Here is a 14,716-nt window from a genome sequence, read left to right as displayed (position 1 = left end):
ACAAGCGTTCGACAAAGTACGACAGTAGAAATCAAAATCAAAACCTTTTTTTGTCGCTTACGTTTAATTCTACCATTGGAGGTAACCCTAACGACTGCGTGTAGATTTTAATCATCAAATCAAGGGGTCCTACAAATTAGCATTGATTTGGGAAAGTTGGTCATGGTGTGAAAGAAACTTTAGGGCCATCTAACCAAATGATCGCAGAAAAAAGATAATGCAATTAATACAATGAAGAAACTGCTGTTATTAATGATTTTATTTCGGTTAAACTCTAGGTAGAGGACAAGTTGCTCTCATAATGGACGAAGATGGGTATGTTTTCTGCTTTCTGTCAAAAGCTATACTTCAATAATGAATACAGCTTCAACCAAAAAACTCCAAAAGAAGAACCAAACAATTCTATCTTGGTATCTAGTAACTTCAGAGAACACAAACAACCTAGTCAAGTTCTGATGTTGTGGAGAAGGGCCAATGGAATACTCCAACATGAAAAGTAAAGTATCTGTATAGTGCCCTCTATTCATGTAAAGTTTGCAGAATAGCTTGTTACTTGATTTAATGCCCTAATGACTAGCAACCGTCCTTTTACTTCTGTCCCACATGTACATTAATTATCACACATGCCTGGTTGGAAATCATGAACTTCAGATACTTTCAACATGAGGAGAATTGCATTAATTATAGGCACATCATCCAGTAGAATTTTACATGAATTCGCGCAAACTTTGTACAATACTAATTTCTGCGTCTAAGGAAACATTTTATTTAGGTAAGAAAGCTGAAAGCTGAAAGCTGAGCCTAACTATCAACATCTTAAGTTGTTTTGTTTTAGTCTGTACATATATATAAATATAGCAAACTATCTATCTGTCTACTTAATTAACAGTAGAAAGCAAATGGGTTGGGTAGGCATTTTATTTATAAACAGTTGATCAACCAAAAGCCCACAAATTTATGCGTCTATAATAAGGGAAAAAAAGGAGAGGAAAGAAACAGGGAAAGTTCTGAAACAAATGAGTTGAAATTAAAGGTTAGAATTTCAACCACAAATGTTATCTTGTTCCTTTTTCCTTATATAGTACAGACAGAAAAAAAGGAAAACCATCCACATAGAAATGAAATTATGGCATTATGAGAAAATTTAAGCAAGACTTTATAGAGGATAATTGTGGTCTCGCAATCAAGCACTCCTACATGTTTGTACTAGTACACAAATTCACCAGTGCTTGGTTGTCATAGTTATCTCCTGCTTGAAAACAACCCCAGACCAACCCTTTGCTTTGCCATATATCTATCATGTGGTCCTTGCAATTATGCCATCTAAAGTGGTCTTGATCGAGACTGCTATAGCTATAGATAGATAGATAGAGATAGTGAGAGGGTTGGACGTATAAGTGGTGGGGAGAACGGCATGTATAAATGGAAAGACAGAAAGAGAAAGGGAGAAAAAACAGAAAATTTTGGTGTACTATAGAGTGCTTTCAAGTGTTGATGGACTATTGCCATTTTGACACCAAGTTGGGAGAGATCATGGGGTGTTTTTAGATCTATGGCAAGTTGCAATTGGTTATTAGGGCTTGGAGGGTGTCATACTCTACACATACATGCCAGTGGCAAGTACAGGCACAAGACCACAACTGCGCTACCATTCTATCTTGCTTCCTTTCTTTCTTCACACAGAGGCAGACATAGATAGAGAGAGAGAGGAACCTACTTCACTATATATATCAAAGGAAGCATAACCGATAGATAGATAAGCACGCAGCACGCATGAGAAGAGAACCAGCCAACATCAACAACATTCCCTAACACACTCTGATATCGATAGCTAGATGGATAGATACTCACACATACATTGACATCCACCACAAACACAACACAAGAAGAGAGAGAGTGATGATAGTGTTAGATAGTGAGTGAGTGTGAGAATGATAGCGCATCTCTTTTTGGAGAAAGTGACCTCCTGAGCAACCCCAGTCAAAGGGAGCATTGGCTACCATTACAAGCCATTCCATGGAAATAATTGTACTTTGTTTCCCCATTATCTACTTTTAGGGTTAGACACACACGGACACGTGTAGGTTTCCAACAGTGAATCAAAATTATAGTTAAAAAAGACAAAGGGAATAATAAGAAGAAATGAAATTATTTGAGTTATGTGAATCTTCCCATAAAAAGTCACGGCATGTGACATCCCACTCCTACGCACCATGCTCTGTGGGACAACGTTCAACGCAAATAGTACCCTTAATTTCAACAATCAAATTACTTCTTCAACATTTATCCAATACCAGTTTAATTATCTGATATATGCCATTTACTCATAAATTTCGTAACAAAACATGTCCCTTTCATGTTAATGTTTTGTATGATAATATGGACTATTTTTGTGGATAGTTTTATAGATAAATTTAGTGAAAATTGTAGCAGAAACAGTGTCAGAAGTGAAGCTGGTAGAGGAGAAAAATTAAAGGTGTGGTGTGGGGGAAGTGAGGAGGTTGGTTTTAGTTTCCTGTCAACTCGCGTGTGTGCTGTGCGCACCACGTGAAGTGGCACAAACTATAACTTTTTTCCTATCCACTCACTTGTTCTTGCAATGTTATCGTTCTAAAGAGATCATAACTTTTTGCTCAAAAGAAACGATTAAGAAAAAGGATGCCCCTTGTCTACAATAAATTGCTCTTGTTGGGTCCTTTGTCTCACACATTTTCTTTAGTACTCGCACTACTCTACCTCTCCCAACCTCACCCTCTCTCATAATTCAACCCTCTATGTGCTGTCATTCTCACACTGTACTACTCTTTGCTTGATCAAGCCAATTCTACTGTGCTACCACTCTCACACAAACTAACACAGACACACACACGAACACGAACACAAACACACACATACGTTGGTGCATCAAATCCGTAGGCTTGTCCCTCTCACTCATCAGACTCACCCCTAGGTGAAAATAAATAACAGTAGTACTTGGTAGTAAGTATTAATTAGCAATACTCACATGGTTGTCTTTCTCAAACTATGTTATGTCTTCCTTTACTTGCAGGGAAACAGCCAAACCAAAAAAATGAGAGGTTGGAAAAGGATAGAATTAACACCTGCTCTATCTTTTTCAATAGGGAGTTAGAGGCAGCAAAGATGTCGTTCTCAGGCATTGAAAGTCCCAACCAATAACCAGTTCCATCTTGAAGGGTAGGGTTATTTTGGTGCAGTCCCATAGCTTAATATTAATTCCAGATATGTATTCCTCAAATACCTCCCTCAACGGCAATGACCTACTCTCGTACCCTAACCAACCATTTTGCTTTAGGCCTTTTTCCTTTGAAAGCAACCCAACAAATTCCTCAAAAGACCAATCCAATTCCAATTACGCCCTTCCTCCTCTTCCTCCTCCTTTCTCCTTTCTCCAGTCCTTTGACGAAAATATCTTTCTCGAACACCACCATGACCTGCTTTTACTTCACCAGTCTCTAGCTGACCCCGGAATCTCCAGAAACCTCGACGTTGCTGCCGAAATCGCGCCAATTCCTTGCTTTGGACAAGGTGGCAATTCCTTCCTCGACGTCCCTATGGAGCACACTGCCAGGAAGAGATCCAGCAAGAGAGATCGTCACAGCAAAATCAACACCGCACGAGGCCTCAGAGACCGAAGAATGAGGTTGTCCCTCGAAGTTGCAAAGAGGTTCTTCGGGTTGCAAGACATGCTAGGCTTTGACAAGGCCAGCAAAACCGTCGAGTGGCTACTAGACCAAGCAAAAGTTGAAATCAAACAACTTGCAAGGGAAAAAAACAGTGCTGGTGGTGCCAAGGGTGCATCATCAACTTCTGAATGCGAAGGGGTGTCTAGCTTGGACGAGGTTGCAGTGAGTGGAGTTAACGAGGAGCAGGAAAGGGAGACACCCAACATGAAGAGAAGAACAAGTAAGGTTTGTAGAAAGACTGCATTCAATACTACGGATAAGGAATCGAGGGAAAGGGCAAGAGAAAGGGCGAGAGAAAGAACAAGAGAGAAGATGAGGAGTCGGAGACTACTTGCTGCAGATGCTTCAAACCTTAACCCTTTGAGTTCTTGGAACCCCTTTGAAACGGTTCAAGATTCTCCGGGTACTCAGAGCCAAAGCGTGAACCACCCCTCCTTGGATGTGCACCTTCCTGAGCCTGAAGAACCAACTTCTCACGCAAAGGAACATTTGGGCACCGTGGAGGACATAGCGCCGCATGAAGTTAATTCTTTCGTGATCATGAACAAGTGGAGCCCAACCATGGTATTCAATTCTCTCAACAACTCAGCAATCCTTCACGAAGTAAGTTTAAAATTCATCGATCATAGTTGTTAACCTCACATCCACACAAAAAATAGCATGATTTGTAGAATACCAGTTAAGAAATTAAATGAATTGAAAAAGAATGTTACCGATACAACAATTCCACCGTGATTTCAAACAAGAGTTTTCTGTATATTAATCAGTGTGTGTTGGCAAGACCATTGGATTACAAATATATATTTTATATATGCATATGTGCATGCTTGGTTTAGCCATTAGCACGTTGCTGTTTGAATGAAAGCATGCATTTTCTATTTATACAAAGAGTATCGGTAATGTTGCTGATGTTTGATTCATGAAATTGTTTGCAGCATCAGTTTGCGGAATTTCAGTCTTTCGGAAAACCTTGGGAAGCCTACAACGATCACATCTAGTGTTTGCGTTCATCTTGGATTGCACCCATCATGTGTTTTGTGTCAGCAGAATAAAATACAATCATGCTGTGTATTTCTTTACTTTCCTTTTGGCATGTAATGTGGTAAGGTATATTCCGTCAACTAGCATATGGGAAACAATATTTCGTGAATGCTAATTTGTATGTTTTCTCTATATATAAAATTTGACTTCTTTCATTTTGGTGCCCAACTCCATGTTTTTGTTTGTTAATATCTCATAATTTGTCTCAGTGGGGTTTTCATTAATTGAATCCTTTTCCTAACTCTGGTTGGATATGCATTAAGAAAAGAACTTATGCTGCTATTGCTGTCATATCATTTTACATATAATAGCGTTGTTGATGCTACTTTGACATATTATTTGGTGTGGTGGTTTTTTTTCAAAGTCCAATCATCCCTCGGAAAAGTGTTAGGGTTAGTTCTCAGATGTATGTATGTTTGTAGTTGTCTGTGGATAACTTCCTAAGTGTATTCCAATTTGTGAATTCAGCTTATAGCTTTATAGACGTGACTGAATTGACACTTGGGTGATGATCCACTATATATCCACTTTCAGGACAAGTTTCATTAACTTATCCATTTTAATTTTCAATATAATTATTTAGATCCATTAATTATAACACATAAATTTAGGATCACAAACAAAGACCAAACCAAGCATGTCTTAAATAATCTTATTTCAACCAAAAGATAAGATAGTTTTCACATTTTACATGGATGATAAGATTACAATGGATGGTAGAAGAAAACAAATTACAATACACGAAATTTATAAGGAAAATTCAAAAGTTGGATTGTGTATATAGGTTCATATTTTTTTATAGCAATATGATGAAGCAATTGTAAAGAAATAATTAAAATATATTTTACTTATCTGAGTAGAGTCTTTTCATACACAATTAGTAATATGTTTATTTAGGACGTTGTTGATTATGTTACATGAGACATAAATTATCTAGTTGTCTTTGATTTTGAAGATTAGGTTGGAAGTTTTTGGTTTGATTTTCTTTTTAAATAGAATTGATGCATCCATCAACTGTTCAATATTTATTTATTTATTTGTTTTTTACAGATAAAAGAAAATGTTTACTTTAAGTATTAAAGTGCATAAAGTATTTTAGTTTTTATGCACCTTACTGGTCTTTGAATAGTAAAATGTGAGATGTCTCGTATTATGCAAAAAAAAGCAACTACTTGACTTTAATGGCACTAGCCATTCAATAGCCAAAATCATAGGGATTCAAATGTTGACTATTATATATATTTATTGCGTGAACTATTTGGTAGCCGTAAGTTATATACAAACTATTATCCATAAAAAAAATATAATTGAATACGTTGACAAAATGAACAAATTCATGGAGAAATTTACTTTCTTTAACTTAAAAGGTGAATAAACCTAACTGCATATTTTTCTATACTGATTTTCGAGGAAAGAGAAAATATAAATACCATATTGGACATATCATGGTTTTGAATGACTATAATATCTATTATTTCTAATTTATAACACGAATAATTTAAAATGATATAAAATAAGTTGATAAACATAGTTTATAAAATAATTTTCAAGTATAACTTTAATATATAAAATAAAAAAGAAACACAATTTCTCACAGAGGCAGTGAAAAAATTATCACACAATAAACATAAACTATGATTAAATTTAAATTATGAGACGCGTTAACTATTCTCCCCTTTTGAGCTTAAAACCCCTTTTAACTTAATTTAAAAGCATTTGGAATGGATAAACTCTATTTGTAAAATTTCGTGATACAAAGATAAAGATAGACAAGAAAAGGAGAGAAATATGAAGTTAAAAATTAAAAGCGAAAGAAAGAAAGAAAGAAACTTAAAGAAGACAAAATTGTTAAAGAATTTATTTATATATAAAGTAGATGATATAACTTTTTGGAACTTTGAAGGCAGATATCGATGTTTAGTCATTTTCATGAATTTCATAATTACAGCACATAACAATATTTGCAGAATGGTTTTGCTTTTAGATACGTGCTTCCTTTATGGATGAAGAAATGGTCAAATCCAAATGAATAAAAAAAAAAACTACGCCAAAAATGACAATATATCCAATACTGCAAAATTCTCAGTGTATATGCAAGCGAATGTGTTGATCCAGATATCATATTATATTTATGTTTGTAAGAGTGTTTAATTTAGAGTTTTAAAAATAAAATAATTGAGAATCATTTATTCACAATACGACTATGTTTACAATTTATTCTAAAGCTTTTTAAAGGAAAAAATACAAAATATATCTAGAACACAACACACTTATTTAATGTATACAAATTCTACTGTTAGAGTTGTACTTGAACAGAAAGAATGAAAAGTCTTAAAAGTTGAATTTTAATAATAAATGTAGAATATGCTTCTACACAGTTGCTTTTTCTTTTTCATCCAATATAGATGTTACATTTTTTTATTTTCTAATATAAGAGTATCTGTTAGCTGGATATGTGTTTTTGTTATTTAAGAGAGACACATGTGTTCAGTGTTGTGTTTTACATAGAAAGTAAAAACATTCCATAAATATTCCATTTGATTTATTTGTGTTTGTCAATAAAAAAAATAATAAGTATATTTTTTCTTTGAATTGTTCTTGAATTCAAAATTTAAAATTTTCTATATAATATAAAAATTTAGGTTGAAGATGAAAGTGCAGAGTGTTATATGAGAAATATAGATTTGATGGGGTGAGTTGTGTAAATATTCCATTTCTTATGGTCAAAAGTAAACAGTCAACAAAGGGAGAAAAAGAAAAGAAGTATCAGATTTGTTGGTTTTCTTTATAAAATACTTATGAACAGAGAAAAAAGCCAAACAATTACTCTTTTTTGGCTCAGAATATCAGCACAGTGTCACTTCAATTTATATATGTTGCTTCTTAATTTTATTTATTTAGAAAAGTTTCAGTTCAATTTGAAATAATTCTTAATATCCGGTTTTATAAGACTTGCGTGCAAGTATAGAAATAAAAAGATATTCAAAAACAAGCACATAGATTATTTGGAAAAAAATTTGATGACAGAATTGTATACTTGATATTAGATGACATAGTAAACCCTAAACTCAACATGTTTCTCTGATTTATATGATGTCTATTAAAAAATATAAAAGATTATGATGAGACGAGGAATAGTAGTTTTATTTATGTATAGACACCATGTTTACACATTTTTTATAAGAATAAAATATCTCTATTGCTTTTTTTTTTTTTACGATAAAAAAATCTATTTTTATGATTATTTATCAATAAAATATCCATAGTAAAGATAGATTTTTTTTGGCACATAGTGATAACAGTTAAACTCATATATAGGTCAGAAAATATATTATTGTTTTCTGTAGCTTTGATTCCTTCTAAAAGATGGAAAAGGAATCTAAAAAGTTTCAATTATTAGTACTGTTGCTAACGGAAATTTTGCTGTATAGTCCTCGAATTAATTTGCTGAATTTAATCCCTGTTCACTTCTATTTTGCATTTCTTAACTGACAATAAGTTTTTATGTAAAAAAAATTAGAGATCGATATAATAATGTTTAAATAATTATAATAATCCCAAAAATATTTATAAACTGCTTTGTTTTAATTGAGTGGAAAATTTACCTCTATTTCTTCAAGTTCGTATCGTTAAAATTTCATTTCAAAGCCATCATTCCATTAATTGAGGTTATAGTAATACTAGTATTTTGAGTTTCAATTTTTTGACCAGTTTGAAAACACATTTGGTTGAACATAAAAATAAAGTTGTATTTTTTTATCAGAAATTAAAAAAATAAAATTGTATAAAGTTTTGACTAAATCTTGTCCCTAACCACCCAACATCATAAAGCTATCACAACAAACAGACCAAACAAACAGAAGAAAATACACTTTTTAAATAAGTTGTGTTCTTTCTTCTCCATATAAAATTGAATCTACGCACGCGCAAAATTGTGTTAAAACAAACAAACAAAAAAGTATTGTTTCTCAATATTAATTAAAAATTAAAAAAAAAATCATGTTAAGAGTTCACTGGAGTTTTTATTGCCTCGAAAAACTCTCAAATTCAAAACATATAAAACGGATATATAACAGATTATCTCTAACAAAAACAACTAGAAAATAATAATTTTAATGCACTACGCTTTTTTATAACATTTTGTTTCAAAACTTGAATATTTTCCATTGAAAATAATAAACTAGGCAAAACAAAAAATATTATTACAAATTTAATTTTTTTTTTCATTTTCCCTGTTATCAGCTTTCAATGGAGAGTGGTAATTAGAAGACAGAAATCCCAGTCTTCTCTGATAATCTTCTTAAAATTTTCTGTTCATGTCTTCCTTTCAGTCATGAATCCCAAGAAAATCAATAAGAGGTTAAGAATCATGAATCCCATGAGAGCATTTTCTTTGTTTTGTGTTATTTTTATCAAGAAGAAAAAGAAGAACAGATTCATGCGAGCAAAGAGAAAGGAAGGCTGTGAGAAGCCCTAGAGACTAGAGAACAGATAAGCATACTGCAGCTCTTCCAAATGCTAAGTCAGCAACTTTCTTGCCAGATCCATACACCCATTTGTTTCAGCTACAGCAGTGGAAGTAATAGTTCTCTTTCAGCAGCAAAAATAGTATAAAAATCTCACAGAAATCACTGAAATGTTCAAAATGTTGTCTTCTTTTCTACAAGAAAAGTATGGTTTTGAACTCCATATATATGCATCCTTGAAACCCTTTCTGGGGTTTTATTTTTTGATCACTTTAATAAGGTTTATTTTATCTGCAAGGAACAAATCTGACTGAGAGAGGGAGAGAAAGAAGATAACTAAATTAAGGAAGAGGAATATACCCGGATCCAGAAATGAGGTATAATAGCAAAGCAACAGCAAATCCCTAAGATTTGCAGATATGGTGAGGCAGAAGAGAGTGATGGTTGTTCTGATAGGAATTGTGATGAGAAGCCCTAGGTAGGTAGGGAAATTGAAGAGTGAGTGCAAGACATTGAGGCCTGAGAGAGAAACCCTAATGGCTATGGAAAATGGAAGATAATGGAGTAGCTTGGAATGATTACCCAAGGAAAACACCAAATAAGGGCTCAAATAGTAACAGGCAGTGCGTCCTTGTGTGACAGAAAATGACATTTTCTTTTAGGCTTAAAGGTTATTATTAGGGCAACAAAATAATTGCAGCAAGTCCCAGACAAGTGTGCCTTTATTTTCTGCACCTTATCTAACTCTCAGTCTCTTCTCATCACCCTTTCTGTCATCTTTTGGTTTGTGCCCTTCTTAAGATACCCATACCTTCAAATCAAGGGAAGCCCCATAAAGGGGAGTGAAAGTCACATGCCTAGATATATACTTCCTCTACTTTCATTTCTAATTCTCCATTTTCCTTCTTTCTAGTGTGCATGATATTTAATACCTATCTCACTAGTCATAATTAAAGTGAAACAAATACAAAATAATGGACTGTGATTCCATTGCTGCACCAATAACCAAAGCACTGAATAGACATTCCATTCAGAGAGATCCCTTCATTTTTTACAAAAGTAAAATTCAAAACCTAACTCATTTTTCTTCTTACGTTTATCTTATGTCAAAAACAAACTTTAACTCTGTAATACATATCCATTCATTTCTTATATTCACTTTTCTACCACCATGTGAAACCTGTTTTCTCACTATATTTTAAGCACAGAGACGAAACAACATTTTCTGCGAGTTCTTTTTTCAACTGTATATAGGGATTCAATTATTGATATAATTTTTACCTCAACAAAAATAGTATATATCATATGTACCATAGAGGATAAATATTTATTTTATTTGACTGTAATTTAAATTTTATTATAAGTTTTTAAAAAAATTAAGAACAGTTTTGGATGAGTGGTGTCCAGATGTTTTTTTTTCTTGCGTTTTTTTTTTGCAGAAAAAATGAATAAAATTAAAAACAAAGGCGGATTAAAAACACATCAACAATATAAATAAATAAATAAATGAAAAAAAAAATCACTCTTCAAATTAGAAATTCAAATTTATACTATAAGACCATTTTTTAATTAAATGCACATTGTGTGTAAAAAAATAAGTTTACTAATATCACGTGTCTTTGTTAATCTAAATGATAGTATATAAAAAAAATCTAAATGATAGTATATTCCAATCCCATAAAAACACAAGTATTTTAGAAAAAATGAGATTTAAATAAAATATTTTATTAAAAGTAATCGGCAAGATCTTTACAAAAAAGAGAAACCATTAGCAAAACTTATTATTACACGACATGGTTATTATCATGAATATTTAACAGAGTAACATTTTAAAAATTCGAACAGAAGACACTGTTCATTTTTTTATGCTTCATATTGATTTGAAATATTTTAAAGTTTTAGGATGCTTTCTTTTATTTTGCCCACGTGTGTGCTTTTTAATGCTATATTTATTAATTTATTTACTTGAAATTAAACAATTTTAAAACAAAATTATATATTGAATTAACATATAAGACACTTTTTTAGAATAAACATGTTACTATGACAATACACAACTGTTTTGTCATTAATGGGCTCTTATTTTATTATTCATTGGGCTACAAGATTCGATTGTGGGTTATGCTAGTAATATATTTTTTTATATAAGGTTTTGACCATTCTTTAAATGTGTTACATTATTTTATTTTATTTTTTATTGATAAAATTTTTTTGACAATGCATTCAGATGTTTTGAATGTTGTAGGTGTTTTGAATGTTGGTGTTTCATTGCAAATGTTCATTGTTCAATATATTAGTTTCCGAGTAGAAACACGTTTTGTTTTATAAGAAGATGAAAGTAGGAAAGGTTTTGGAGGGATTGTAACATTATAGGGAAGTAGGTGGTCTAAAATCCGCTTTTTTTTTATAAAAGTATAAATATTCTTAAAATCTTCTAATTATTTATTTATTTTTGTTGTTTAAAAAAATTATTTTTGTTAAAAAAATCATGAAAATATAACACAACTATGATTATTTTTTTATTATTATTGAAAAAAAAAAGTCATATTCTTTGATTTGAGTACTCTCAATGTTTGGTGCCCTATAAAGACTAGTTCATAACGTTGACAACTTGGTGAAAAAAAATTAAAAAAAATAACGTTGTACAAATTATAGTATTAGATTAACAAATAGATTTAGAAGGATTTAAACGTCAATATTTGACAATAACACTATTAATTAAGTCAATTAGAAATATTATTAGGGTAACGAATGTGTTTATTATCTTTGTCTCTTTTATCTCTTTTGTAGATTTTTTTTTTCTTGAAAATTGATTGGAACATCTAGCTGCTCTAATTATATAATTTTTTTCTCTGATAAAAAATGTAATATAGCAAATTAAGTTTGGTATAGATAAAGTGACATTAAAATGTGTTCCTTCTTAAAGTGTGGTGTTTTTGGCCCGTTATGGTCTACTTTTGTGCTGCTGATGTAGAATTTATTCATATAACAGCTAAATATAACGTAATAACTCTTAGTAAATTATTATTATTATTTTACTAGTTGTATATAATTTTGGTACCTTTCATACCAGTTAACATGAATTGCTCTGCTTGCTTACAAAAAAAATGGTGTTTTTTTTATGGTAAAAAGGTATATTTAAGAAATTTATAGACGTGAATTCTGGATTAAGCCAATAAATATTGTACTTACAAGACGTGAATAAAGCAAGAGAAAAAATCTACTTACAAAAAAAATTATTTTATTATATTCTGTCGATAAAAAAAATCAACATGGTCATAAAAATATTTGACTCTGTAAATAGAGATTACAGAAGACGATTAGTTATAAAATACAAGTTTAGATATCAGGGATTTCTTTATCTCTATAACTATTTCTATAAAAGAAAAAAAAAGATTTATACATAAATTAATTTATAAAAGCCATTTTAATTTATATATCTACGTATTTTTTGCTTATAAAGAAAGATAACTTTAATCAAACGAAGATGCAACAAAAATAAATTTATTATTTTGATATTCGGTTAGAAGACATAAAATGGTTTTGCGATACAATATTTGTATTAATATTGAAATGAATTGTTATAAAATATGATTTTTCTTAACAAAAGTTATAAATAAATAATGTAGCTTAATTTTTGTCCACTTCTCTAACTCTAATTGATGGGTTTGTACGATTTTATTTTTTTTGCAACACATCAAGTTGTGATGGTTTGTACGAAAGTTTTTTGGATTATATTAATCAAAATAAATGCTCAAATTGTTATTCTTTTCTTTGTTGGTCAAAACCGTACAACTGCTTTCCGTCAAATTTGTTTCTTACGTGTTTCTTTTTCTAATATCATCATCAATAATGATGATTATGAATTACATAAATGTTTTTTTCAGAAAATTGCTACCATCATACTACGGATAAGTATTATATCATATAAAGTTATTATACTTTATCAAAAGGGACTAAATTATATTGCATAAAATAATTTAGTTGGTATTATGGTATAAGAAATATGAATGACAAAATATTATTAAGTCAAAACCATATAAGAATTAAACCAAACATGCTGCAAGAATACCAAACCATATCATTAGCAGATAAACTAAGTAACTGAAAACTAATGACACAAATTGCATTGCTCAGTTATGAGCATTTGAGATCCATAATCCCTCCTTCAGACTTATTCAAACCAGACAAGTAAAGGTTATCGCCATGTTTGACTACCTTTTTCTGACTTGCCCCTATAAATTAATAAATCACACTAACATACCTACTATAAATAGTGCACACTATTCACATTCTCTCCTTTCGTAAAGATCAAACAAAAGATAAGACTGAGTTCAACTATAAAGTATTTGCTTAACTTTCAAAGAGGGAGATAATTTTATTGTTCGTTGGATTCTTAAGTATTTATGAACTATACTTTCTAATTTTTTACGTATCAGGACATTTATTGTCAAAATAAAAATGATATTTTTCACTGTGGGTGTAGGATTTCTCATAACACGCTTCAAATGATCAAAATATGAAAACTGCTGTTATTTTGACCTTTTTCATAATAAAATGACAGTTTCTAACACCCAATATGATAACGAATACAAAGCATTCAAATTCAAACTTATTATAAAACCACAACAACAGAAAAAAAAATGGGAACTGGAAAACAAATAAGATTGCTGGGAAAAGTGCAGCAGCAACTCACCTTGAAAATGAAGGTCTGATATGTGGCTCTTTGTTTTCAACAGCAGAATGCAATTAGTTCTGCAGTCTGGAAAATGCAATTGGTAGTGCAATAAAGATTACCATTCAACATATACATAAATCATAAATCTCTTCCTGTGTTGGTGAATAGATAAATTTTGAAAGGTAACTAACCTGAGATCCAGGGAGCCATGGAAAATTTTATCTCTGAGCAGCAGTAAAGAGAAAATGGTGGATCATATCAGTTGTAGATATATACAAACAAAAGGTATTTGAAAGCATTATTGAATGTCTACAGATTTTGATAGTGAAATCAAAAAGAATGGAACAAATCTGTCAGAAGAAAGATTTCATTTATAGGCATGATGATGAAGGGTGATACTTGTTCGATCTTGTTACCAAATTCCTGCTTACGTTGCCAACTGATTACTATTCAATAGGGTTTATAAGTAGGAGCTTGCCTATTACTGTATTAGGGGCTAAGCTAGTTCTTGGCACGTAAAGGAACAGTGAGCTCTCTACTCTCTAGTGTCTACACAACTACAACTTACACAGTTTGTAACAGTGTGTTATGTGCAGTGTTGTGAATCCACATTTACCAGAATGGAGAGTCCTACTTCATCTTATAGTGTTATGAAGTTACCTTGGTTTGTGTGGTGTATGATATATCTATATATATATATATATATATGGCATCCTCGTCCCTTCTAACATAAAGGTATGTATGTAAGTATGTGTATATATATATATATAGGTCTGTAACAGTGTAGGGTAGCTGACTAATCAATCAGGTTCATATATATCTTTTGT

General features: G+C 31.5%; 1 protein-coding gene and 1 long non-coding RNA gene across 5 annotated transcripts; one reads left to right on the top strand and one right to left on the bottom strand.

The window, feature by feature from the left end:
* Positions 1 to 302: 302 nt before the first annotated feature.
* LOC150028846 (uncharacterized) lies at positions 303 to 14,235 on the bottom strand. 3 transcript variants are annotated; one of them, XR_016519101.1, is made up of 3 exons: positions 14,081 to 14,235; positions 13,908 to 13,973; positions 303 to 627 (listed from the first exon to the last, which is right to left on the bottom strand). It is a non-coding gene; the product is annotated as an uncharacterized LOC150028846 (long non-coding RNA). The 3 variants fall into 3 exon arrangements; XR_016519102.1 differs by lacking the exon at positions 303 to 627 and adding an exon at positions 1,073 to 1,353; XR_016519103.1 differs by lacking the exon at positions 303 to 627 and adding an exon at positions 8,927 to 9,310.
* Positions 2,495 to 4,913, top strand: LOC137807651 (uncharacterized). Of its 2 annotated transcripts, XM_090299469.1 has the most exons (3): positions 2,495 to 2,950; positions 3,050 to 4,307; positions 4,640 to 4,913. In XM_090299469.1, the coding sequence occupies exons 2-3, from the start codon at positions 3,243 to 3,245 to the stop codon at positions 4,700 to 4,702; spliced, it is 1,128 nt and encodes a 375-aa protein (XP_090155595.1). In that variant the 5' UTR covers positions 2,495 to 2,950; positions 3,050 to 3,242; the 3' UTR covers positions 4,703 to 4,913. The 2 variants fall into 2 exon arrangements, with proteins under 2 accessions (XP_090155595.1, XP_068464491.1); XM_068608390.2 differs by having other exon boundaries at positions 2,495 to 4,307.
* Positions 14,236 to 14,716: the final 481 nt, after the last annotated feature.

Source organism: Phaseolus vulgaris, chromosome 3 (genome assembly GCF_051622355.1).
Source record: "Phaseolus vulgaris cultivar YP4 chromosome 3, ASM5162235v1, whole genome shotgun sequence".
Lineage (NCBI taxonomy): Eukaryota > Viridiplantae > Streptophyta > Magnoliopsida > Fabales > Fabaceae > Phaseolus > Phaseolus vulgaris.
The sequence above is the reverse complement of the archived record's forward strand: the minus strand, read 5'-3'. Positions and strand labels throughout refer to the sequence as shown.

Coding starts and splice junctions, on each gene's coding strand:
- LOC137807651 (XM_090299469.1), top strand. CDS start 3,243: ATGTATTCCTCAAATACCTCCCTCAACGGCAATGACCTACTCTCGTAC. Junction 4,308..4,639: donor ACTCAGCAATCCTTCACGAA/GTAAGTTTAAAA, acceptor AATTGTTTGCAG/CATCAGTTTGCGGAATTTCA.